We start from the raw sequence: 27,880 nt of genomic DNA, 5'->3' as shown, positions 1-27,880 counted from the left end.
AACAAAAAAAGGGGTGGGGTAAGGGGGGGACATGGCTTAATATGAGCTTTGTGCACCTTAAACTTTCCCTGCTCTCATAGCACTTACTACAATCGGGTTGTTTTTGTAAAGGGTGGGGATGTGCTGGAAAAGCACAAAATCAAAAACGTCTAAGTTCATAGGTAACCACGATCATACTGTTACCCAAATAGATGGCCCCTCGAGTTACAATATTCATTGGTTCTGGAACAGCCATTTTCTGAAATGAAACCATTGTAGGTCAAGACCAGATCTTAAATGGTTTTACTAGTCAGCCAGTCGGTGCGTAATAATATCAATAATAATGATACTTTTTATTTACACAGCCCAGCATATTCTGCAACACTTTACAATTCATAGGGATCATTACAGACAAAGTGAGACGTTACAGCAGTGGTTGCCATCTTTTTCAAACTCGGGGCACCCCTGTAAAAAAAAAATCCTCAGTCACCTCTACCAAATCATTTTTACAGTAATACAAAAGCAGCAGTTTTGATGTGGTTTTTTAGCAAACATTAGCATAAGTTACAGTTAAAACGTGACATAAATGCGTTTGACTTATAAAATTATAAAACCTCACCAAGCACTACATCAAATCTGCAGGCATTTTTTTTCTGATGCAGTTTTGACTGACGCATCCTCAGTGCTAAACTATCCTACGTTTCCCACATAACACATATAAAAAAAACATCTTTTACCATCACCATGCTCCTTTACTGGCCCCCTGTCACATAAGTGCCTCCAAGAACTCAATAATTCTCTCCAGGGTCCTACAGTGGATACAAATGATGGAGATCAGTGGCATAACTAGGAATGGTGTGGCCACAAGGTGAACATTTGACATGGCCCCCTTCCTCTAGCCGACCGAACAGACCCAAGAGTATAATAAATGGAGATCCAGGAGAGGATACAAACATAAACACACTGTTACTTACCTCTCCTGGGCTCCAATGCACTCCACTCTGATGTCGGCCATCTTCAATGATGGACCAGACGTCACTTGAATTGGGCCTGCGACACAACACATTATGACGCAGGCCTGGCCCACGTAACGTCTGGTATGTCATCAAATAGGCCCAAAGCCTTCCAGAGATCCCCCTGAGTATAATGATAACGGTGTTTGTGGGGTTCGCGGCCTCACTTATCGGTTCCCTCTCCAGATCACAGTCACCTCGGCAGAAGGGGAAGCAGCAGCGGCCATGAGCAGGAGCGAGGATTGGTAAGTAAATAGAGCCCATTACCTGTTCGAGTTACTCAGGCAGGTAATGGACTATTAAAAAAATTAAAAAAGCCCCATCAGGAGCCCGTCGTGCCTCCTAATGTCCTGGGCCCTGTGGCAGCCACTATTGCTACTACCACGGTAGTTACGCCCCTGATGGAGAGCATGGCATAACTTAGTGTGAACCTAGCCCTACTCTGCTCTGACTCCAGTAGAGGGGAGGAAAAATACCACTGAGTTTGCCCTAAGGCGGCGTACACAAAACATAGTTTATATCTGAGATGCACACATTGACATGTGGGTGGTGGCAACACTTCATGTAGAGGTCATCACCCCACTCTCACTACATAGTTTCCTAGTGCAGTGCTAATGACATACAGGGGCATGGCCCCGGACCCAAAAAAATATGATTCTGTAAAAAACTAAAGTTGGGGTGGACTGGACACAAACTGCAGAGGGCACCCCTGTACAGGGCACGTGTTTTGAAATGTGCAGCACGGACTCTAGTGAAGGATTCCGTTTAAATCATGTTTAATTTTATCAACACGGACGTGTGAATAAGCCCTAGCGATATAAGGGCCTCTTTCATCAGCTTCTTCCAGACATACAAGGTAATCGGAAAGGAGAGGCCGTTACTAAGGAGACCATTGACGTTTCTTTATTGACGAAGTGAAGTTTCACCAGGTAACTCCTGTGTGTGTCAGGTAAGTGACGTGTTGGGCTGGCCGGGTCATTCATGTAGCCCCACCCACGCAGGTTACTATGGTTCATGCACGTGCTGTTTGGATTGCGGACGTCATCCCGTCGCTCCCTGTTACGCTCCGCCTTCTTATTTTGTGATTGGTGGGCCCGGGTTAGGTTTAAACCGCGCCCTAATGTGACGTCTCGGGAGGTGATTGGTCGTGCCGAAGCAGTCAGTTCCGGTATCGTTCGACTGGGCGTGGCGGTGGTGACAGGAGAGACAGTCAGGCCGGAGATGCCGCGCTACAGCACCGGAGAGGTCCCCGGGGGTCACGGCTTCATTCACAAGGCTGCTATGAACGGCAGCTGTAAGATCGAAAACGGAGGGCTCAAAAACGGATACGTGAAGAATGGAGTGTGCCCCGAGGAGCGGGTGAGATGAGATGATAGAAGCGTTAGGGTTAACCCTAATCTGTGACACATCTGTAACATGGGGTTTGTAGAGATGTAATGTACAGGCTGAGAAAGAGGGGCGATGTCCTGACATACAGATAGGTGGGCGATCTTATCATCTACATCCTGACAGAGGGGGCAGTGTTGTCCTATAGTCTGAGAGACGAAGCAAAGTTACAACTTCACCCCCCTCTCCCGTCCTTCTATCTTCTATTATAAGTTTGGGTCTCCTCTCTGTCTGTACAGTATAACATGCCCCCCCCCCTTGTATATTAAACTTTAGTTTTGCTCTCCCATCCTTTATATTTTCTCCGTCTGTACAATATAACATACCCCTCCCCCTCATCTTATATATTTTTATTTATTATTATTATTGTTTATTTATATAGCACCATTAATTCCATGGTGCTTTACATTTGGGGGTTACATACAGTACACAAAATATACAGGTAGGTATAATACTAACAGTGACCGACTGGCACAGTGGGATAGAGGGCCCTGCCCGCAAGGGCTTACAATCTAATATATATATATATATATATATATATATATATATATATATATATTATGGGAGAGGGGGCATGATATATAGTTCAGGCTGAGTGAGGAGAAGGGATTGGGGGAGGGGGAAATTTCACATTTCCAGCTTTGTGGCCCTTTCCAGATACTATATTGGTGCTGCATAGTCCGTAGTTGATTTTGATATTCATTGTTTTCACCTAACCACTCATCTATGGCATTATAGCCTTATGGTTTCCCCTATTTATGTTTTAGTGCTATTTATTGTACACGTGTGTCCTTATATTTTATTTTTGGATACTAATAAATTTCTATTTTTAATATTACTTTGGGTGTGGTTGTTGCTACATCTATTCATGTCCCAGACTTAATCATGTGTTGTTGGCCTCTATATGTTTTGATGTAGTTCTAATTTTATAATATACAGGATGTGGGGATGATGATGTGTAAAGGCTGGGGGGATGTTATAATATACAGGTTGAGTGAGGGGTCTGATTTATATTGTACAGGTTGATAAAGGGTTTTTTGGTTTTTTCTTCCATATATAGGCTGACAGACACAAGTCTTATTATTATTATTATTTATATAGCACCATTAATTCCATGGTGCTTTACATTTGTGTACATGGTGTTATAATGTACTCGCATAAGTGCACATGTCACATGAAAAAAGCTGCCCAGTCTGCAGGCAGCATGTTACAGAGCATAAGGGGCTGATCAGATTGACGTATAGGTTTGTGGCAAAAGAGTCAGTGTATCTTGTTTATCCGTTGAGGTATCAAGGATGTGGTCTTATCAGTAACGGACAGCCGTCTTCTACCGTTCTGTCCACTTCAGCGAGCCAAAGCATTTTCATATGACAGGTTTCCTTTAAAGAGAAAAAGAGAATTGATGCTATAATAGATAGATAAAAAAGAGGGGTCAGCAAAGGTCGCACTATGTTTAGTTTAGTTTTTCCCCCCAGAAGGGTAAAAATACTCTCCTTATTAACTTTAGCTATTATTATTATGACAATATTTCTGTGGGAATCTCTGTTCCTTGCTAGGTAGACTTTTGCACTTAAGTGGATGGGAGATAAACTAACATCTGTGGGACTATAGAAGAATTGAGTTAATAATACCATCCAATATCAGAAGCTGTTATACAAACGTGGAGGTTGTCCCCAAACAGTTTGCAAAGGTGTAGGAGGCATGGTGTGACTTGCCATTGACCCATCGCTCTCCCAGATCACCAGAGGCTGAGCTCTCCACCAGATTAGGAACCTCCACATGATAGTGCACTGGATCCTCAGTCGATTCCCCAAATCAAACCTATTCTGATTTTGCAACACCCCTAAGACCCATAAACTGTGTTCATATCACAATTCTACATATGCAGTCTTTGGTTTATGTTACTAGTTTTGAATTACCTTTGCAATGTAAGAGGTGTAACGTGAATGGGGATCAATCCCTATGTTCCCATACTACTTGTAAGAAACTCTTGGACTACTTTGGCATTTTATATAACTCTACCACCCTGAGAAGATATGTATATTATACAGTCTACACTGATATTCTTAGCATCCTTTAATAGACGCCAATCCATTAGTTCCATTGCAGTTGAAATTTTCTTTCTAGCCTCCACTGTTCACAAGCCACAAGCGCAGTTAGTTTTGGTGGATGATATGCTATGTAGGCCCTGTACTGTCAGGTAGGAAGTGTCAGGCAGGGAGCGTGATTTGGAGGAGATAGCCAGTGTCAGAGCCCAGAATCACACCCCCTTGCCTGCTCCTGCCTGACACCTCCTTCCTGACAGTACAGAGCCTACATAGCATATCTTGCACCAAAATTAACAGAATTGATTGCTTGGGAATGGTTGGGACTTAAAAAAAAAAATTCAAGTATGCCAGCGACTATTAATTGATGTAAAGAGGTGGTGTCGTTGTAGGTGGTGAAAGGTCCTCTTTAAGTAGGTAATCCATTACTAGAACTGTCTTCCATGTGTAAATAGCAAATTTATGGTTTCATTTTTACAGAATTCAATGTGTTCTACAAAAAGATGTTCCTTATCTTTTGGGGGTTGGCATGATCACAGTGAGGCTTGCTAGTCACTCTAGCATTGGGTGACCGTTTAGTGGACTCTGCCCCCCCATTCCACTTAAAATATGGGGAGAGAAAAGTCCTGCAAGCAGAACTTTTCTATTTGTTGGTTTTGGGCGAAACCCAGGTGGACCCCATTACAGTCTATAGCAGGGGTAGGGAACCTTCGGCTCTCCAGCTGCTGTGAAACTACAACTCCCAGCATGCTTCATTCACTTCCATGGGAGTTCCAAGAACAGCAGAGCCAGTATGCATGCTGGGAGTTGTAGTTTTGCAACAGCTGGAGAGCCGTACGTTCCCTACCCCTGGTCTATAGGGTTTCTGGGGAAACTTCTTTTAAAGCAGATAGGATTTCTGTTTTTCAGGTTCACAAGTGGACCTAAAGAACATAACCCAAACACTAGTGTGAACAGAGTGGCATAGAAAATTTATATAGTTTTTGTTACGTTTTCATACCTTTATAAAAATCCAAAAATTGGAAAGTGCAAAAACCTATTTTAGTCTCCATATTCTCACACCTGCAAAAAAAAAAAAAAAAGATTATGATGATTCCGGTGTTCGCTGTATGGGATAAATGTTTACAGGCATTTTCTGACACAGGGATGGCTAAGGGCCCGATCTCAGTCTGTCGGGTTTCTGTCTTCTGTGAGCGCTGGTGAGCGTTTTGTGCTCTCCGCAGCAAAACAGTTTTTTTTTAACTGGACACAAAGTCCTGCATGTCCGACTTTATGTCCGGTTAAAAAAAAAACGGTTTCTCCGCGAAGAGCACAAAACGCTCACAGGTGGATACTTTTCAAACCCATTCAAATGAGTGGGTTTGAAAAATGAATGCAGGTTTCCATCTCCTGTCCAGTTTCTAGCAGGAAATGGAAACCTGCATAACGGAGGCCGGGGCGTAGATGTGAACCCGGCCTAATTTGTTTGTTTTTTATTTATTTGTGATCTAGTGAAAGGGTGTCAGTGATTTGTGTGTGTGTGTGTGTGTGTGTGTGTGGACCTCAATAGTTATTTTTCTATGACAGGCCTGGGAGACTGCAGAAGGCTCCCGGCTGTTAAACATACCAGAGGGCTCTGCCATCTAAACATGTGGGAGCCGTACTGGCATCTATATGTAAGAGGGGTGTGGGTCGGGACCATTGGGCACAGAGGCCTCAGATGTTCTGAATACCGCTGATCAGAGCAGAGACCCAGCAGTTACGGCGCTTGCTATGCTTCTGAGCAGGCACTATATTTAATAAGTAACGGTGCAGTGCATGTCTGCAATGGATTGCTCTGGGTGGGTTGGAGCTTTAGGTGTTTTAAATCTGGGAAAAGTCACAAGCTCATTTTTCAAAGTGTAAAAATGTTTTGCACAGACTCCTATGACACCTGTACAGGTGTTATTTTACCTTTGGTGTGTGTGTGTGTGTGTGTGTGGGGGGGGGGGGGGCAGTGTTATTCTAGTCAGAGAGATGGGGAGATGTTATTTGCATTTTGAGAGAACTGTTCAATGTTATTGAATAACAGGTAGAGGGGGGTGGGTGATGTGTTATATACAGATGGGGGGGGCTTTATTATATACAGGTAGAGAAAAGGCTCTGATGTTATTTCCTTCAGGCTGCAAGAGGAGGCCATTATTATAGTATACAGACAGAGCGAGATAACCAAAGTTATTATATATAGGTTTTGAGAAAGGGACAAATTATAATGGACACACAGAGGGGTCTGACATTGTTGCTTTGCATAGGCTAAGAGAGGGTTGACTTATATATGTGTGTGTGTGTGTGTGTATATATATATATATATATATATATATATATATATATATATATATATATATAATATAATCTATAGTATGAGAGAAGGATCGATATAATATACGGTCAATAACGTAGAGTATGAGGTTCCCTTATGTTGTAGTTATCATTGGCCTTTTTTCACTGTCACAGTAATATCACTTTGCCTCTTGAAGACAGATTTTTTCCTCTGTGTTCGGCCTTCTGCTTTTCTTGTTGTACGAAGGCATGAGGCTTATTACACGTATATGCCTGTGAGGCGCAAGTCTCATGACCTCTGGAATGTCACAGCACAATAGGGGGTCCTTTTGAGTTCAGATGAATATCCTCACTGTGCTGCTAGAATACAGGATCATGGACTGTGGAGCAGATACTCTGTTATGTGATAGGTGGCTCCGCTATTTCAGAGTGGACAAAGGCTGCCTGTAGTAGCTCAATACAGTCAGGTTTTTTTTCTGTTTACAATCTGTCTTTTTGGGCCAGGAGAGGCTGTATTTGCTTGTCCTACAGGAAGTCAACCTTTCCAGTGTCAAGGCATTCTTGCCTGACATCTCTGAAGAAGGCATTACCTTCTCTATGAATAATTCATCTCCATCCCCCTACCAGGACTGAGATCAGTCAGGCTAGGTTCACACCTGCGCCCTCTCTCTGCTCCGGGATTCCGTTCCTCATTCCACTTTAAAAATGCGGAGAGAAAAGTCCTGTAAGCAGGACTTTTCTCTCTGCAGTTTTTGGCCCTTTTCAAGATGGAAACCGCAGAATAGGTTTCCATTTGTGGAGTCCCCAAGCAGACCACACGAATGGTAACCCAAACCTAGGTACGTACCTAGCATCGGGTGTGATTTACCAGGGTTTGGGCTTCAAAGGTAGACAGAACTGTATAAACATCTCTGGCCATGGTGCAGGAAGTGATGTTTCCAGGGAATCTGTTGAAAGATTAACTTGATTTTTGAAGGGCCACAGGCTTTTTCATAAATCAGGCGCATACTCCAGTGGGCTATGCACTTTTGCTCAAATCTATGCCATTTTGTAGTTGTCGGTTCCAGGCATCATTTACTCCAGAAATTTGGTGTAAATGCGGATGATTCTGGACATACTGCCTTTTTGGCAAATGGTGAGAACAGTGTTAGGGAGGGTTCACACGGTTTAACGGTTTTGCGGCCACAAAATAGCGCTGTGTATACGGTCCCGGCTCCCATTGAAATCAATGGGAGCGTATACAGCCCACAAAAGCTCCCGCAGCGTCTACGAGCCAAAATACATTGTGTGAACCCAGCCTCAAAATGGGACTTGTGACCCTTTTTGTTGCAAGTGCTACTTAGAGGACCTTTTACCAATTCCAACAAGTCCATTAAGTAGCATCATTTAATAGTCGTCGTTCTGCTGATTCTGGCACAGTTGGCATTTTTTTCTCTAGCCCCCACCGTTTCTGATCAATCAATGCTGTTAGTTTTGGTGCCTAGTATCCTATGCAGACCTAGTACTGTCTGGAGGGCGGTATTAGGCAGGAGCATGTAAGGGGTGTGATTCTGAGCTCTGACATTGGCTGCCTCTGATTGGAGCTCTGAATCACACCCCCTGCCTGACACCGCCCTTCTGACATTACAGACCTTAAATAGCACATCAGGTACCAAAATTATTAGCACTTATTGCTCAGGAATGGTGAGCAGTAGAGATAAAATTCCAACTGTGCTGGAATCAGTGGAGCAACTACTATTAATAGGTGCTAAGAACTTTTTTGGGGTGATGAAAGATCCTCTTTAAAGTCACACTTTAGGTTTGCAACTTTCTTTTATTCCAGTAGCCTAGATTCATACTGAATCTGCTCTTACATCTTCCACAATACAATACAACTGTAAGCAATGAACAATGAATACTCTGCTAAACTACAAGGGTGTTTGGGATCCTGCCTACAAATTCCAAACAGCAGCAGCCAGTATAATTGTGAACATAGCCCTGGATGTGACTGGAATATAAGACTTAATATAGCAACAAAACTGACTTGTCTCTTGTTTACCCTGGCGCCTTAGTCTCTTCTTGTTGGTTTTTGTGCACCTCTCAGTCCTTGGTATTGATGGAGAAAAGGTAACTGTCCTGTATGCAGTCATGCATGTGGGACAAGGCTGCTGTTATCATGAATGTTGGGGAGCAAGGAGTGGTCATTACTTGTCTTAGGAAGGGGTCCTCAGTTGTGGTTGCAGGTGGTGCAGCCTGGGGCGTGTGTGTATCGAGGTGTGGGATCTTGTTTCTCCACTACCACTCCTTCTGTTCTTGGCTCTCTTCCACATGTTCTGCCTCAAGAATGCTCCGTCTTATTCTTGGTATTGACCCCTCCATCCCCGGCTGTGCTGTGCAGACTCGGGTCGTTTACAGGAAAGTTCTAGTCTGGCAGTCATAGACTGGTCCCACATCACGTGGCCTCCAGGTCTGAGGAGAAAGGGAATTGTATCTCTTTCCTGATTTTTGCTATGTGCTCTGCAGTTTTTGCATGGAGCAAGTGAGAGGTGTTCATGGCATTTTACCCACCTGATACTTCAGCTGGTAGAGCCCAGTGTTGTCCAGACAAGACACAGCATCAGCTCACAGAAGATTCTGTATTCTTATCATACTCCTGGACACAACAGATGCATTATGTGTATCTCTGCTGCCTGTTCGGAGAACGTTTACCTGCCGCTTCGCTGGAAGTGATGTATAGTCGCATTTCCGTAATCTGGAAGTTGACAAATCTCCAAAGTGATTGCCTTTGCGTGAATGTTTAATGTTTTCCCGGTTGGAAGCTGTCTGTTATTAGTCTGAAGGGTGTAGTCAAGTCATTGTTCTCTTGACTTCCTGCTAAAACCCATATTATTAACCTTCAAATTCTCCTGCAAACAGAAAATGTCAGATTAAACAAAACTCCATGTACACTTTACCTTTCCTGTTGGCATTGGAAGAGGGGCAAAAGTGCAACGGAGAAGGACTGGATTCACGCAACTTTGTCAGGGAAAACTTTCCTTGTATTGTTTAGATTCACCACGTGATGCAAATGGATCCATTCACTTTCATTGTATTTATTTGTACTCATTTTGTATTTATGGTTTTAGGTATTTTTATATATATTTATGGAATTACCTGATTCAGTTACATAATAAAAAAAAATTCTACATGTCCTTTATTTTTGTTCCTGATGTTGATTCATCCCACCAATGTCTGTGTGTCCATGGGGGGGGGGGGAGGCATTTGTGTTTTTCATGGCCCCAAAGACTTCAGCAAACTTAGAAATACTTGACAAAAGAAGGTGATTTGTTTCAAACACAACTTCAAAAGTCATAAAGACAGGTTAGTGTGGGGGCGCGTATCATGCTGCAGCAAATATTTTTGCTTTAAGCCACTAACAGTCTATGTCCACTTTGACCCCACCTATTCCTGTTATGTCACTTTATGACCTAACACTACTAGAGCCCTTTGGTTTATAGCATATGGTCACGATGCCATCATCACACAGTATAAAGTCCCTTAAGCGGCCCTCACATATTAGAATTCCTATAGTTGCACCTTGTACCGTATAGTGCTGTGCCCCTTTAGTGGCATCCATACAATCTAGTACCCAGAAAGTGGCCCTTTCACACAGTCAAATGCCTCTACAATGACCCATATAATTCCCCCCCCCCCCCCTCCCCAGTGCCTCATCAGGCTATATAATATGTTAATCAATTAAAAAAAAACATACTCTATTGTTATCTGTGGCTCTGTACTTGTAATTGCATCTCTTTGCATTAGACAAGGGGTCCTCAAACTACAGCCCATGGCCTGCCGAGGACATTTTTCTGGCACGATGGCAGGGGCGTGCTGTTGCATGGATCGCTCACTAACTGGGAATCCGGTACAGGAATCCCCATTAGTGAGTGATCGCTGCTTTCAGTAGTATGTGACCTCTACCTTGATGCAGGCGCGATAACGTAAGTCATCAGCTCCTGCAGTCGGAAGAATGGCAGCTCTTCATGGGCAAGTAGAATAATGTGTGTATGTGTGTGTGTGTGTGTGTGTGAGCGGTTTAAGGTGTGTACTGAAGAGCATATTATAATGTGGGGGGGTGTACTGAGGAGCATATAATATTGTGGGGGGGGGGGGGTGTACTGAGAAGCAGATAATCCTTTGTGTGTGGGGTGTACTGTGGAGCATATAATATTGTGGTGGGCTGTACTGAGAAGCAGATAATACTGTGTGTAGGGTGTGTGTGTACTGAGGAGCATATAATACTTTTTATGGTGGGGCCTGCTGTTGAGCGTATAATACTGGGGGGGGGGGGGAGAACTACTGTGGAGCATATAATCTTAAACTCTCTTTAAACTATATTTCGGCCCCCCAGTGGTCTGACGGGCAGTAAACTGACTCCCTGTTTAAAAAGTTTGAAGACCCCCTGCACTAGACAGTCTGAATGGTACAGAGGTGATGTCTGTGTGCTTGACCATTGCAATTGTGACATGCCACCCGAAACATTGGGACAGCACCCGAAATGCAGGACTGTGTCTCTGAATCCGTGATGGCTGAGAGAGGGCCCACACTGTCACAGGGCCCAATGTTGCACTGCTACATGCTTAAGGCATCCCTCCAGCAGCACAGAGTATTTGCAGAGTAGTGTTTAGCCTGTGTGTACTGATGAGTGATATGTGCCTTTATCTGACTGTAATTGTTTATCTCATTATCAGCTTCCTAATGGTGGGCTGTACAAGAGGCCGTTTCAGGAGGCGTTCGAGGAGACCCCGATGTTGGTTGCCGTCCTCACCTACATGGGATATGGAATCCTCACCCTGTTTGGCTACCTGCGTGATTTCCTCCGGGCCTGGAAGATTGAGAAGTGTCACAATGCCACGGAACGGGAGGAACAGAAAGTAAGATGCAATGCAGCCACAGAATATCTTTATTGCCTTGGGAGAGTTGATGTTTCTGGGATTGCTACATTGATGGGCTTAAGATTGGATCCAGAGCCTCTCCCTGTATGTGAAGACTGCATTGTGGTGCTCTTCCACTTTCTTCTGCTTGTGTCACATTTAGGCTTTGGGGATGAGTGTCTTCTTGGGTTGTTAATGGAATTTTGAATACTGTGACTTAATGGAATTGAGATATTTTCATTGTCAGTGGTGTGATGGTGCCGCCACTCGTTCCCTGTTCTGACCTTTTACTTTTCTGTTTTGCAGGATTTTGTTCCTCTTTATCAGGACTTTGAAAATTTCTACACAAGAAACCTGTACATGAGGATCAGGGACAACTGGAACCGACCAGTATGCAGCGTTCCTGGGGAACGAGTGGATGTCCTGGAGAGGTTCACTGATGACTACAACTGGACCTTCAAGTGAGTAACTGCGGCAAGACTGTTCTTCCCCAAAATACCCCCCCCCCCCGAGCTCTACAAAGGTGTGCTTACTGTGTATAACAGCAAATTTTATGAATTGCTGCTTCTCTCTGTTATTGGCCAAGCCATTCTGCCACTGTTCATCTAAAGGGTTGTTGCTGTGATTAAAATCTGTTTCTACTGTTTCCTCCAGGTTCACTGGCCGCGTGATTAAGGGCGTCATTAACATGGGCTCTTACAATTACCTGGGTTTTGCACAGAACACTGGATTTTGTGCTGAAGCCTCAGCTGCGGTCTTGCAGCGGTATGGTGGGGGAGTGTGCAGTACAAGGCAGGAGATAGGTGAGTGCCCCCTGTACAAAGTCTGTTTTATAATCTGTGTTAAGGTTATTTATCGCATTTTGCTGTTCCATCTCTAGGGAGCACTCTTCTAAGCCATTTGTGCCTCTCTCTGTGCAGGTAACCTGGATAAGCATGAAGAGCTGGAACGCCTGGTTGCACGTTTCCTTGGTGTAGAGGCGGCCATGACTTATGGAATGGGTTTTGCTACAAATTCTATGAACATACCTGCCCTAGCTGGAAAGGTACATACTAGTGATTTGGTGCTCCTGACCTACTGCTCCTCTCTGACTGGTCAGAAACTTCAGTTCTTTTTCTTTCTAGGGCTGTCTTATCCTAAGTGATGAGTTGAACCATGCCAGTTTGGTACTGGGGGCCCGGCTCTCAGGAGCCACAATCCGCATATTTAAGCACAACAGTAAGAAAACGTTTATCTTTATATAGAATATGATATATCCTCTTGTCATTGGGCAGCCTTGTCCTCTGTGCTCTTTGGAATCACATCCCTTCAGCCCTCTCTGACCTGTCTTCCTCCTCTCACAGACATGCAGAGTCTAGAAAAGCTGCTGAGAGACGCTATTGTCCAGGGTCAGCCTCGTACGCACCGACCCTGGAGGAAGATCCTAATCCTGGTGGAAGGCATATACAGGTGAGGAGAAGTTTGAAATTCTGACTTGGTTAAAGAAAGAGCTGTGGTTTATTGTTTTGACTGGTTTATGTTGGTTACAGTATGGAGGGATCAATTGTCCGTCTACCTGAGGTCATTGCCCTAAAGAAGAAGTACAAGGCTTATCTGTATTTGGATGAGGCGCACAGTATTGGTGCACTAGGACCAAACGGAAGAGGTGTAGTTGATTACTTTGGTCTGGATCCCCAGGATGTGGACATCATGATGGGAACGTTCACAAAAAGCTTTGGTGGAGCAGGAGGCTATATTGGGGGCAGTAAGGTGAGTTCCAGTCTGGGGTCACCTGTCTTGATAGGTTAATGTGTAGGTAACATTGTCCTTGTAGTCACAGTCATCTACACATGACTGATGTGTGTATCCCCTCCCCCCCCAGGTCCTCATTGACTATCTGCGGAAACACTCCCATAGCACAGCGTACGCAACCTCCATGTCTCCACCTGTGGCGGAGCAGATAATCACTTCTATGAAGTGTATTATGGGTGACGATGGCACCAGCCTTGGTAAGTAACACTGTACAAACGTTATTAACAGAAGTAATCTAGTAGCGTTACCGCCTTAGAGTCTGAGCGTAATGTTATCCATTAGTGACTATATAAATGCGTTGTCTAATAATTTGGTGATTATGCCAAAAACTGCATTTTTTTATTTTTTTTTAAATGGCAAAATAAAATTAGATTGTTAAATTTTGTGCTGCTGCTGTGATTCTCTTATTGTATTATACATTTGAGAATAAGAGCCATCCCACGTTCCGCATACTTGCACCCTCCTACAGTCCTCAAATTTGTTGCTGTCTCGTCTATTGTTTTACCCTACATAAGGTCTACTGATGACTCGTGCGTGGTTTCGCTGGCCGATAGAAACTGTTCTTTCACTTTTTCACCACTAGATGGTGATATGCCACCACTGAATTGCGCATAGGCAGGTGCCTGTGTGTACAATTTTGTCTGACCTATCTGTTGCTTTGGTTCACCGAGATCTTTATTTTCTTCTATTCAGCTTGCATACTGCATCTGTTGAATGAGTTATCATAGCTGCTGTGGTCAGTGCTGACACTGTGCGGTACGTGGTAATTAGATTGTTGCTGTTACATGGAAATATTGGTGAATGTTGTGTTTCAGGTCTTTCTATATATTGGGAAGAAAAAACATCACATGACAGATGCCATGTTAGCCACTAGGTGGCATCAGTACTGGAGGTGTAGGTTAGAAATAAAAAATTATACGTTGGAACACTTTTGGAGATTGGACCATCGTGTGGTAACAAATTTCCTGCACTGAACTCTTCATCTTCTGGCCAAGAAGTATTGCCTCTGGTGTGGACTTACAGTGCAAACTTGGGACTTTTATAGAGTGTGTCTGGTATGGATGAAACTTGACATTTGTGATGTTTTTGCCCTCTTCTGACCCTTTTAATAAGCGGCTAGGCTCCTAGATTTCCTTGTCTCTGCCCAAGCTACTGGCGGATCCTCTTACACTTGTGAGAGCTTGGGGGAGGGCATGTAATGTGCACCCTGCTTATTCCATCCCGTTGTCTGTTTATTGACACAGGGCACCTTATGTAGGAAGTCAGTTTCATACATATTTGGTGTAGCCTTGATGGCTGTCTGGATCAGGACATTATACAGGCACCACTATATATCTCACAATACTGCTCCTCATAGATTCCAGTCTCCTGACCATACAAGATACTGTTGTCGATCATGCTTCCTCATGCAATATATTCTAGATGACCAATATATAAGATAAGATGAGTTTGGTTTGTGGCATAAACCAATGCACAGATGATAGCTAGCATTTCTGCTGTTTATTTTTAGACCCTATGTGGAGGATACGTCAGTATGTTTTGGGAGGGCTTGCTCTGAGGTCCCCATTACTTTGGGATATTTTTATCTTACTGCACTCACAGTGAAGGTAGAAGTGATTAGGGTGATCTTCCTGCAGGTCACCATGATACAGATGTTGCCACATAGTGTCTCACTACAATCCGACATTCAGCGGCATACATCGTGTGCAGTTAACTGGGCTCCTGGCGTGCTTACTGGTTTCTGCTATCTTGCTGTGTTTGCGGCATTGTGAGGAGCTGCAGATAAGACGGTTTGTACAGGTGAGATGTGTGTGACCACCTGGCTGTAAACATCCCCCCCACACCCCATCCTGTCTTGTTATCATTGATGTGATATTTAGAAATCCCTCCTACTTTGTCCCACCATTGTGCAGCTCTAGCTGATTGTAAGCTCTGTGGTCATTTCAGCCTGTGATGCAAACTATGTACAGCAAGTTCAGACCCATTCATCATTATATTGAAGATCATTTGTGTCGCTGTCTTAGTCCACAGCATTGTCCACTGTCCCCCTACCTAAAAGATCAGTTAATATTTAACATCTTGCTGTCTCTTCCACCCCATAGATAATGTTGTGATTTGCTTATTACTCAGCTTTTCCCCCATACAGGTGAATAGTGTTATAACATTTGGACACATTTTGGGGAATATGAAGTAATGATACAGTGATAGGGTAGAGTATCAGCTCTTGGCACTACTTTGTGCAGGTATAGGGTGGTACAGCTTTGGGCTGTTTTCTTCAGGCATAGCCATAAGAGAGTGCTTTCTATGGAGGCAGTTTCCAAGCACGGTTGGGGTAGAGTGTCAGCTCTTGGAGCCATTTTTGGGCAGGGCTGACAAGGCAGTGATTTACAGTCTGGAGCCGACATCCTCCCTGGGGAGAGAAGACTCCACTCGGCTGGGGATTATAAACATTGTCTAGGATCAAAGAGAAAAGTAGATTCTGGTTCCAGGGGCTGCAGCATCTGGTTGTGATAAAGATGTTTGTGTTGGGGAGGGGGGGCACAGCTGACATTACAGTGCAGGTCACACACAAGCATTTAACCCTGTCCTGCCTCCCTCTCCTCCCCCTGTCTTTGAGTATCGCTGATACTGTGACATGTATGTTTCATCTCCTGCCACTGTTTAATTTTGTTCTTGCATGCCATGGTCTCTGGTGGATTGTAGCAAAGTATCTGTATCCTGCTGGTTATTGACATTTCTAATCTGCTTTTCGCATATATAGTATATACGCTCTCCTATACATCTAGAGTTTGTAGTTCTGCAGTCAGTGTCCTCCCCCTTGTAGTGTTAGTTCTCCTCTGCATCTTATAGCGTGGACTTCAACATGTTGTAACATCTCATCTGATGGTAGACATTAACAGTGCCCCTCAGATCCTCTGATAATTGCCACAGGGCAGACGGATGGGGCCTCTTCATACAATTACAGCTCTGCCAGATCACAGCAAAACAAAGATGATTGATTCCAGATTGTGCCGAAGGACGAGCCAGCAAACCTGCTTGGGAGAGACTGTAAAACAATGGTTGGTGCTGATCGCTACCTCCACTCTGTGCAGTATTTGCTCTGCCCATGAGGACAGTATACTATGCAAGTGCCACTCGCCTTCACCGTGGTATATGTCCCGTGTCCTTGGCACATACAAACAATTGAACTCTATACAGTGATGATAATGAACTGGATATCCACCAGGCTGACGGCAGAGAATCGTAACTAAACAAGCTTGGCCTACAGGATACCAGTAGTTAATGTTGCAATGGACCAGTCCTGTGTGAGTTGACATGAGACCGTGTCCTTTCAGTAGCAAACAAAATCTTTGAATGTAGGAGCCCTGTTTCTGGGGAGAGTAGAACCTTCCTTATAATGTCATATAATAGCTCCTTATAACAGAACTTCTTGATTGTGTTGTACTATAGAAAGATGCAGGAAGGATTAGCAGAAAAGGTCTTGCTGTCCAGTGTAATGTTCCCAAGAACTGATAACCTATAGGTCTGGAGTGTTATATAGATTTCTTGCCATGTACTACCATGTCTTTTATGATCTGTACAGATCTTGGTTCATGTTCCTGGTCTGGCCACTTGGTGCTTGTTAGCAGATTAAAAACATCAGTTTAATCCATGTCAGTCTTCTGTGGCTTTGTGCCCGCTGGGAAGTGACACTAGAGGTTGTTGCTTTGCCCTCGCTGTAGGGTGTTGATGACGCAGATACCAGTGACCTGTGATCTCTGTAATTGGATTGACTAGTTGCCGCTTCATTTGTTTCCCTGGCTGCGGCCTGGTGTCGTTGCTCAGTGTCCAGTTCATTAGTTTCATTCATCTTTATGCAGCTTGTGCACAGTTTTTTAGAGACTCCTCATAAACCCAAACTTTCTCTCCACAGGAAGGGATCGTGTGGAGCAACTGGCAGAGAACACCCGCTACTTTAGACGTCGCCTCACAGAGATGGGTTTCATAATCTATGGCAACAGCGACTCTCCTGTTGTTCCATTAATGCTGTACATGCCAGCAAAAATTGGGTAAGGCTGTGGTGGTGGAAGGGTTAACAATCAATTCATACAAAAATTTAAGGTCCCCGATGTTCAGTAGTTTCCTTCTGGGAAAGCTGGGTGACAACTTGTATGACTGATCCAACTTACTTCAAATCCTGTGTTCTCTATTTACAGAAGTTGCTCAATATAGAGCTTTGGGAAAGCTGGGTGAGGGGTAATATAATGGCTACTTCCATAATCCTGCATCATGACTACTTCTACTCTTAGGTCACTAAATTATACCACAACCCCCTTATGAGACAACAAGAAGAGAATATTCCAGGCCTGGGGGTGACCGTTCATCCCCTGTAATTATTGTGGGGGTGGGGCTCATCTCCAGGTGTGGGGCTGAGTGTGAAACATTCATCCTTGGCTGTGAGCGTTTCGCTTCCTGATGGTTATCTCCAGGGTTGCGGTGATTCAGGCGCCACACAGCAGACAGTGACGTTGTCTTCCTCTCCACAGGGCGTTTGGACGAGAGATGCTAAAGAGGAACATTGGTGTAGTAGTTGTGGGGTTCCCAGCCACCCCAATTATTGAATCCAGAGCACGGTTTTGTGTATCAGCTGCTCATACGAAGGAAATGTTGGATGAGGTGAGAAACTTGTATTTGGTCTGTGGTTGATCCTCTACTATCACTATCACTGCTTTTGGCCATCAGGTGACCTGATCACCTGTATGTGGACAAAACTCTGTAGTGGACACCTAATGCTATACATCAGTCATTGTGAAAATCCCCTTTAAGCCAGGGCCCCATGTAGTGTAAACGCTGTGGAAAGAAAGCAGTGTTTTACAGTCACAGCAAAGTGGATGTGATTCTAGTGAATCTCAACCCCAATTTGCAGGATAAAAAACACGCAGTGGACATGAGGCAATTTCCAAAATCGTTGCAGTTTTGGAAATCCCAGCATGCCAATTATACCTATGGAAAAAAACGGCAGTTTCCCTGTAGTATAATTGAGGCAGTCTGTAGAGGACACCTCTGAACTTTTTGTCGAAAGCGCTACGGGAAGAACTGCAACACATTGCTGCCAAGGTTTTTCCTGCAGCATTTATTGGCTGCGGGGCTTTAGCCTTGAAGAGGTTTTTCAGGTCTTGTGTATGGATAACCTATGCTTAGAATAGATTAATATGTGTCACACCCCCATTGGTAAGCTATCTAACTGGTAGGTAACTGGTAGGCCATCAATATGTTAACATGTCAGTCCTGGAAAACCCCTTTAATATCCTAATATCTGGTCAGATCCTTAACATTAAAGTGTTTTATATACTGTGATTCTCAAATTTTTTCTTGCAGGCTCTGAACAAGATCAGCGAAGTTGGAGACCTTCTGCAACTGAAATATTCTCGCCACCACTTTGTGCCGTTGCTAGATCGGCCATTTGATGAGACCACATATGAGGAGACAGAAGACTGATCCATCCAAAGTGGGCATCACTCCCACCATTTGGCCATCTGTGTCAAGCTATGAGCCTGTGGCCCCAGCACTGAGGGGCTGTTTTATATATGTACATTTTTCTTTTTCATTTTACATCTTATTTATTCCGGATGGGACCTGTGACGACTTTCCCCGTCTGAGGCCTTGACTCCGTGTTGGGACATGGGTTTAATCTCTGTGGGAAGGGGAGGGTGAGGGCATGCGTGGATTCCTGGGCAGCTGTGTCTTTACGTCTTCCCTGGTGTCGCCATTCGGTGCAGATGAGTGTCTGGTGGAGGAGCAGCACAGGTGCTACATATGGTGCTGACCTGAGGAGCTGTGATGCTGGACCCAGTACAATGACTCCTCTTGTCCATAGCCAGAACGTTACACGGGCTTTGTGGGCAGAGGCTGAGGATGCTCAATAGTGAGTCTGGCATGTAGGTTGCTACCATGGCGACTTGTCCCATCAGAGGTAGGGTGCACTGCGATAATGTATAATCTAGCCCTTTTGATGGTTGGTTTTCATCTGCTGTTGTAGTAGTGGGGGGCACATTCTGGTCCTGGGATGGGATCATTATTGTTAAAAGAAAAAAAGCAAAAAAACATTTCTGGCCATAACACTTTCCCTCTGTTCTATCCAGCAGCAGTGTTTTTATACATCTGATTGTGTTTCCTGCTGTTCTTTCCCTCAGATGCCCCCTGATATAATGGGTCCTAAAAAAAAAATGCCAATTGATGTGGGACCAGTATAAATAGGAGAAAGTGGTAGGAGGCTCTCTGTGCCCCCTGCCTTCTATTTCTACCCTATTTTCCACTTTTGCCTTTGCTGCTCTGGATAACTCACATTCCTACTCCTGTGGCAGAATCTATGTTGTGGGTCTGACTCCTGGAAACATTCATGAAATGGCCTTAAGTTGTTGGTTTCTTTGTGGCATGACGTTTGGATGTACTGAGCCGTAAGAATTCACACTACACTGGCCGCACCAGATTCAGCAGAGACTCTGGGGAATTGACGCAGTGGCTGCTTCTGGGGGTCAGCTGCTACTCAATAAATGTTCATTTATTTTCAGGTAGTTGCCATTATCTTATTGTTTGTTCACTGATTTCTGTTCACATTGGGGTCAACTAATGAACAAATATCACCAGATATCAAATATCTGCTGCTACGAAGCTGAGAATGGAGCCTGAGGTTATCATCATTCCCAACCACTACAGAGGAAGCCAATGTAATGTGCATATAATACAATGGGAGAGATACATCAGGAACAGCCTTGGCTATGCTGCTATTAATAATCCCTGTGCCATCGGAAGATTTGCCTGGTCTGTGACTACGTGAAGGCTTATTTGAAAATCAAGTGCGTTCTGTGCACCTACACTAAAATTTATGCAAACTTGTAGCAGCATACATATCAGATGACATTTATGTCAGAAAATTGGCATTGGAAATTTTTGTGGTATTCAAATTTGCAGATCCATGGTTTGTAACTTTTTACGTCACTCTCTGGTTTGATAATATATGACAATGTATTTGTTTGGACTGTAGCTCAGTAGTTACGATGAACCAGTAACTTTCCCAAGGTACAAACTGGGGTTTTCCAGGGTGAACATATCAAATAAGTGTTTCACCAGTAAAAATGGCTGCTGTATCAAAAAATGTATGGGATTTTTTTCCTGTATAGTTTTTGATGTAGTTAAACCACGTCTTTTGAATATACTCGTATGGTAATGACAGACTTTGAAGTCAAAATAAGGAGCAGATTGGAAAATGTCAGTCAGGGTGCATTCACACTACGTAACGCCGGGCGTGTATGAGAGCCGTACACGCCGGCATTACGGCAGACTGCCGAACACTTCCCATTCACTTCAATGGGAGCGCTCGTAACAGCGGCGTTTACGAGCGCTCCCATTGAAGTGAATGGGAAGTGTTCGGCAGCCCTGCTGTAACGCCGGCGTGTACGGCTCTCATACACGCCCGGCGTTACGTAGTGTGCATGCACCCTCATAGTGTCTCATCCTTTATGATCTACTTGAGGTTTGGCTTAAAAAACAAAAACACAGTTTAAAGGCTATTCCACACCTACCTTTTGTTTGTAAATTGCCTCAGTGGTTTCTGAATAAGTCAATTTTTATTCATATGCTAATTAGCCTTCTCCGTGCACAGGAAGTGTCTCTGTGCACCCTCTAATCTATGTGTATGACAGCAGAGAGGCTGCTGTACTGATGACTCATCTTCCCACTCAGACACTTCCTGTGCACGGAGAAGGCTAATTAGCATATGAATAAAACCAGACTTATTGAAACACTACTGAGGCAATTTACATACAAAAAGGTAGGTGTGGAATAGCCTTTCTAAAGTGCAAGTATGTGCTTAGCTAAAAATTACTTTTGCCAATGATGGAGCCCCTTTAAAGTCTGGGGCCTCACATGACAAAAAATGCTGCGTTTTATATTACATGGTATTCTAGCGAATCCCATCCACTCACTGCAGAAATAAATCTGCAGCAGAAAAGTGTCAATTTAAAAAATGCTTGTGCTTGTGTTTAAGTTGCAGCGTGTCACTTATACCTGTTCCTGTATAGGGGCAGAAAGTCTGTTAAAGGAAAACATTGCAGAATATTTTTTTTTCTTTTTCTGCCACTTGCTAAGTGGGGCCTGAGGTCCCACATTGTGGAAATGCAGTTTTTGGGGGGTTTCTGTTGCAGATTTTACTTCTGTTTTTTTTAGCTAAAGCCAAGAATGACTACAAAAGGAATGGGGGGAGGGAGGGGAGAAGTATCTGCTGTTTTAAGCAAATTGTACACACCCTACCAATCTGATATTGATGACCTATCATAAGCATAGGTCATCACTATTGAGGCTTTGAAGTGAAGGTGGCTCAGTAAGGAGTGTACTATATTGTGATCTGCTATATTATATCTTGTACATTAGATGGTCCTCAGAGCTGGAACCACATTTAACTTATTACTGGCTAACAAACTTAAAATTTGTACTTGTCATGTGACCTCACACATGTGACTGGAGTATGAAGACAAGACGTAACTCAGGATCAAGGCACATGCAGTTTTATATACCACTAGAAAGCAGACAGCCCAGTTATTTCAGCGCGCCCCCCCCCCCCCCTTTACTAGTCTATGGATAAGTACAGTTTTGGGGGAGGTCTTCCTCACAGATTGGATTTGAACTGTAAAAATGAGGACCATCTTGCCACTACGAAGTTATGCTTTCACCTGTCTACCATCATGTGGTATCACGACTGTTCTTGTCATTTATCCAAGTTACTCTGAAAGGTCCGTGTTATATGGAGAAACTGCACCAAATGATACAAGACTGAGGTAAATGGAGATATTTAGGAAACTTAGGGTGTCATGGCCAACTCTATCTACATTGAGTATAAAGCAACTGCTACATCTTCCTTCTAGAAAAGCCTTTAACTCTTCTGGCGCCTTGGTCATAGCTGACCGAGCCGCCATTTTGCCGGTGATCGCCGGCATCTGGAGCAAGCTCCAGGGCTGATGTCGCGTTAGCATGACAGTTGGGAGCCTTGTAAAGGCTCCCTGGCCTTTCTACAGTGATTTTCCTTTGTAGGCTGCTCTATGCCCATTTATTTATTTATTTTTATTTATTTTTGCAATGCATTACATTAGTCAAGACCCCTAGGGGGTCTAATAAATGCACAAAAAAAAAAAAGTAAATAAAGAAAAAAATATATATAAAAAAAAAGTATTAATTCAAACCCATTAGAACACATATAAAAGTACTTAAATACTGTGAAACACTTAGACATTAGGAATCCCTGTGTGTGAAAATGCCTGCTCTACAAATCTATAAAAAATATTTTTCCTATACGGAAACACTGTAGCGGGGAAAAGAGAAGTCAAAAGTGCCAAACTGCCATTTTTTTTGCACTGTTTTGCCTGTGATAAAAATTTGAATAAAAAATTATTACAGCAAAAGCAATAACCCCAAAATAGATTAACTGAAAAGTACACCCAGCCCTGCAAAAAAAAAAAGACATCCTATGTACACAGAAGTATAAAAAAAGTTACGGATATCAGAATATGGCGACTTTTAGAAGAAATTTTTTTTTGGCAAAGTTTCAGATTTTTGTTAAGGGGTTAAAATGTAAATAAAACCATATAAATTTGGTATCCTCCGAATCATACCGTAACATAGAATAAAGGTCACATGTCATTTTGACTGCACAGTGAACGCCATAAAAATGAATCCCGTAAGAAAATTGCACAAATGCACTTTTTCTTCGAATCCACCCCATTCTGAATTTTTTTCCAGCTTCCCAGTACATTGTATAGAATATTAAAGGGATTCTACCATTAAAACTTTGTGTTTTTTTTTGCGGATAAGACGTCGGAATAGCCCTTAGAAAGGCTATTCATCTCTTATCTTTAGATGTGGACTCTGCCACGCCGTTCCTCAGAAATACCAGTTTTTACTGGTATGCAAATGAATTCTCTCGCAGCGAAGGGGGCGGCCCCCAGCGCTCAAAATGGCCGCTAACAATACTGTCCAAGCGGCCATTTTCCTGTGCGCCTGCGCAGTCTGCTCTGCTAGGTTATGAGCCTGCGCCGGAAGAAGACATTGAAGATGATGCGGCGGACGAAGAAGGAGGTGGCGCTTGGAGACACTTCTCTGGCAGCGGTGGGGACGCCCTCATCGCTGCGGGAGAACTCATTTGCATACCAGTAAAAACCAGTATTTCTAAGGAACGCCACGGTGGAGACCACGTCTAAAGATAAGAGACGAATGGCCTTTCTAAAGGCTATTCCAACATCTTATCCACACAAAAAAAAAGGTTTTAATGGTAGAATCCCTTTAAGGGTGCATTCACACGGAGGAAAATGGTGTGGAATTTCAGCGCTGAAAAAAAAGCCTCCCATTGACTTCAATGGGTTCCTTTTTCTGTTAGCAGAAAAAAGGAACCAATTGAAGTCAATGGGAGGCTTTTTTCTTTTTCTTTTTTTTTTCCAGTGCTGAATCTGACAGGGATTTCACACCAAATTCAGCATCATTTTCCTTCATGTGAATGCACCTTTAATGGTAGCATCACGAAGAAGAATTTGTCCTGCAAACATTAAGCCCTCATATGGCTCTGAGAGCGTAAAAACAAAAAAAGTTTTGTGGTTTGGAAGGGGGGAGGAGGTCAAAAAGAAAAATCAAAAAATGCCATCCGTGGGAAGGGGTTAAGACTAGAGATGAGCGAGTACTATTCGAAACTGGCACTGACTTTGCAAGTTGGTGAGCTGTTCTAAAGTGACTGCAACGCTCTGGCAGCAGGTTGTCCATGTAAGGGCCAATGAGATAACCATATCAGCCATAACAAGGGAAGTTGGTCTTTCCAAATCTGTAATTTCTAGAAAATTGCATCTTTACAACATCACAAACTTATTCAAGCCCCCCAGGAACGCTGGTCATCCATAAAAGACAAATGCAAAAGGACAGGATAGTGCGGAGAATCTCAGTGGGCAATCGGCTCAACATTGCAGCTGGAATTGCATAGAACAGGATCAGGATTTGTCTTTTCATAGAAAGTCTCTACATTTAAGAGCATTAGGACCGAAAGCCGACTCTGCAGTGAAAGACGAACCCTTGTGTGCACAGAAGGGAAGTGTCCAAAGTTCACTTTAGCGATGAAAGCAAGTTTCAATTATTTGGGTCTGATAGAAATATTATGTTTGTCATCAAACTGGGGAAAGACTGAACCCAAAGTCTATAAAAGTGGAGGAGGAAGTATTATGGTTTGAGCAATGTTTCCCCAGCAGGCGTGGGGCTTCTTATACAGCTGCATGGCATGCGTGGATTCCTGGTAGGTTGTTACCATGGCCACACGTCCCATCAGAGGTAGGGTGCACTGCGATAATGTATAATCTAGCCCTTTTGATGGTTGGTTTTCATCTGCTGTTATAGTAGGGGGGGGGGGGGCACATTCTGGGATGGGATCATTATCGTTAAAAGCAAAAAACATTTCTGGCCATAACACACTCCCTCTGTTCTATCCAGCAGCAGTGTTTTTATACATCTGATTGTGTTTCCTGCTGTTCTTTCCCTCAGATGCCCCCTGATATAATGGGTCCTAAAAAAAAAAAAATGCCAATTGATGTGGGACCAGTATAAATAGGAGAAAGTGGTAGGAGGCTCTCTGTGCCCCCTGCCTTCTATTTCTACCCTATTTTCCACTTATACCTTTGCTGCTCTGGATAACTCACATTCCTACTCATGTGGCAGAATCTATGTTGTGGGTCTGACTCCTGGAAACATTCATGAAATGGCCTTAAGTTGTTGGTTTCTTTGTGGCATGACGTTTGGATGTACTGAGCCGTAAGAATTCACACTGCACTGGCCGCACCAGATTCAGCAGAGACTCTGGGGAATTGACGCAGTGGCTGCTTCTGGGGGTCAGCTGCTACTCAATAAATGTTCATTTATTTTCAGGTAGTTGGTTTGAGAAATGTTTCCCCAGCAGGCGTGGGGCCTCTTATACAGCTACATGGCAGAGTGAATACAAATGTTTATCAGAAACTTCTTCGACAACCTATGGTTCCTTCCCTGTGTTCATCACCAAGCAATGTTCATGCAGTACATTGCCCCCTGTCACACAGCAAAATGGGTAAAGCAGTTCCTTGAAACTGAGAACATTGAAACAATTAAATGGCCAGTCCTGATCTAAACCCAATAGAAAACCTCTGAAAAATCCCTGGTGATAAACTTGTGGCCAAGAAATCCACTACAGTCACCGTACTCTGGACTGTATCAACACACTGGTAGACCCAGTGCCCACTTTATCACCACCATTTAAACATACCTGACCTACCCAAATTATAATTCCCCCCCCCCCCCCCGTGGTTTCTATATATTATAATGCCTCCTCAGCAGTGGCCCCATACATTTTAACACCCCTCTGTAGTCATCACACAGTCAAATTCCCCTGCAGTGGCCCCATATATTTGCCCCTCACACATTAATCTGTACACCCCGAGATTCCTCAGACATTAACCTATTTCCCTCCAGTTGCCCCTACACTACATATTGTCCCCCTCCAGTTGCCCCCAGTAAACCCTAATACCATTCTCTTGTTCTAAACTGTCTCTAATCTGGAGTATTCAGGGAGCAACAGGTGGGATGTAAGTGAGGTCAATATATTGTGCCTATTGTTTCTGAGACACCGGGAGCAGAATGCTGAAGCAGGGAGCTTAAAGGGATTCTACCATTAAACTACCTTTTTTTTCTAATGAACACGTCGGAATAGCCTTAAGAAAGGCTATTCGTCTCCTACCTTTAGACGTTGTCTCCGCCGCGCCGTGGAAATACCGGTTTTAACCGGTATGCAAATGAGCTCTCCGCAGCAATGAGGGCGGGCCCCTGCGCTGAAAGGCCAATGAGCGCATCCCCATTGCTGCCCGAGAGCTCTTTCCTGCGCCGCCTCCTTCTTCTGCAGCAACTCCGCCTCTTCTGGCTTCCCTCGCTCTTGTAGTTCTATACAGGAGCATAGAGAGGCCACCCCAAAATGGCCACCGGCCAGCTCCTGTATTGAACTGCAAGAGCGGCTACCCCAAAATGGCCATTTTGTGGTGGCCTCTCTATGCTCCTGTATAGAACTACAAGAGCAAGAGAAACCAGAAGAGGTGGAGTTGCTGCAGAAGAAGGAGGCGGCGCAGGAAAGAGCTCTCGGGCAGCAATGGGGATGCGCTCATCGGCCTTTCAGCGCGGGGGCTCGCCCTCATTGCTGCGGAGAGCTCATTTGCATACCGGTTAAAACCGGTATTTCCATGGTGCGGCGGAGACCACATCTAAAGGTAGGAGACGAATAGCCTTTCTTAAGGCTATTCCGACATGGTAATTAGAAAAAAAAGTAGTTTAATGGTAGAATCCCTTTAACTATTGAGCAATTAAGATTACATTATTTCTGAAAAACAAACAAATCAAGTGTTCATAAGTTGTTCTATAAATTTGATCTCCAGTATAGTTGTTATAATTTTGATATACTGCTTTATTATGATGGTGTTAGCCCTGGACAAGATAAAAAGAGGATCTGTCACTGGGTGCTGTAAGGTGCAGTTAGGAACCATTGTCAGACAGAAAAAGAAATGTTCTGTGGTATGCACCAATGGAAACTGAGCAGTGCTGTGGTCCTGACAGTCTGGAAGATGCAGTTTGGAGAGTTATAGCAAAATACAGATGTCATATACTACAGATGTTATATACACCAACAACATTTGAAAACTGCAGCCAACAGTTAGAAGTTGCTTAGTAGCTCTGAAGAGCGATCACCTACTAAACTTATAAGGGCACATTTATCAAGTAACTTGTGCCTTTATTCTGCATAAATTGTGCCTTATCTGGGCTTGCTGTGCTTTATGATGCATTTGCACTTTTTTTTCCAGATGTTTTTCTTCCCTTGCCACTTTTGCTTTTTGGCGAGAAAAGGGTGTGTGTATAAAATGGAGTTCCTTCTCTTGCAAAATTTATAACATTTGTTTATTTTTATTTTTCAAATGGCGCAGTTGTACACCAGTACATGGGAGCGTCATGTCATTTTATGCAAGTGCGCGAGGCCAAAAAAAGATGCAGCTAAATAACTAATATGCTCAACATTTATCAAGAAACTGCACCTATTTAATAAATATCCACTACCAAATAGCAGAGGAAAAAAGCACAACCGCAAAAATGTTTAGATAAAAAAGGCGCAGTAAATAAATAACCCCCATAGAGTGAAAAATGAAACTGGACTGGTGAGTGCATCAGCGTGGAGGATCCACATACAGGTGCACTAACATGAGCTAGCTAAGTAGAAGTTTAATGCGTAACAAAATTTTCAGATAATTTTTAATCTTCTGGCAGTTTTTGTGTGATAAATAAATTTTGTAATAAATTTTATCAAATTTTGGATCATTTCTGTGAAATCCTGCTTTTTTTTTTTCACTCTCTCCCTTCTGTATTGAGAGCTTTTGCTGCTTCTCATCAAATGTTAGGGCCCCTTCAC

At 43.5% G+C, this 27,880-nt stretch overlaps 1 protein-coding gene across 1 annotated transcript; it reads left to right on the top strand.

Annotated features, from left to right (window-relative positions):
• The first annotated feature begins 2,191 nt into the window (after window positions 1–2,191).
• SPTLC2 (serine palmitoyltransferase long chain base subunit 2) lies at window positions 2,192–20,103 on the top strand. The gene is made up of 12 exons (XM_075282316.1): window positions 2,192–2,351; window positions 11,431–11,613; window positions 11,920–12,074; window positions 12,268–12,416; window positions 12,534–12,658; window positions 12,738–12,831; window positions 12,957–13,062; window positions 13,143–13,362; window positions 13,475–13,601; window positions 17,318–17,453; window positions 17,931–18,060; window positions 18,763–20,103. Exons 1-12 carry the CDS (start codon window positions 2,214–2,216, stop codon window positions 18,880–18,882), a joined length of 1,683 nt encoding a protein of 560 aa, XP_075138417.1. The 5' UTR covers window positions 2,192–2,213; the 3' UTR covers window positions 18,883–20,103.
• Window positions 20,104–27,880: the final 7,777 nt, after the last annotated feature.

The sequence above is a fragment of the Leptodactylus fuscus genome, chromosome 7 (genome assembly GCF_031893055.1).
Source record: "Leptodactylus fuscus isolate aLepFus1 chromosome 7, aLepFus1.hap2, whole genome shotgun sequence".
Taxonomy (NCBI): Eukaryota; Metazoa; Chordata; class Amphibia; order Anura; family Leptodactylidae; genus Leptodactylus; species Leptodactylus fuscus.
This window is presented reverse-complemented; position numbering and strand designations above follow the sequence as displayed.

Excerpts from the sequence above, each read along its gene's own strand:
- SPTLC2 (XM_075282316.1), top strand. The coding sequence starts at position 2,214 with ATGCCGCGCTACAGCACCGGAGAGGTCCCCGGGGGTCACGGCTTCATT. Across the intron at positions 11,614-11,919 it reads CGGAACGGGAGGAACAGAAA|GATTTTGTTCCTCTTTATCA; the intron begins GTAAGATGCAAT and ends TCTGTTTTGCAG. Across the intron at positions 17,454-17,930 it reads TACATGCCAGCAAAAATTGG|GGCGTTTGGACGAGAGATGC; the intron begins GTAAGGCTGTGG and ends TCCTCTCCACAG.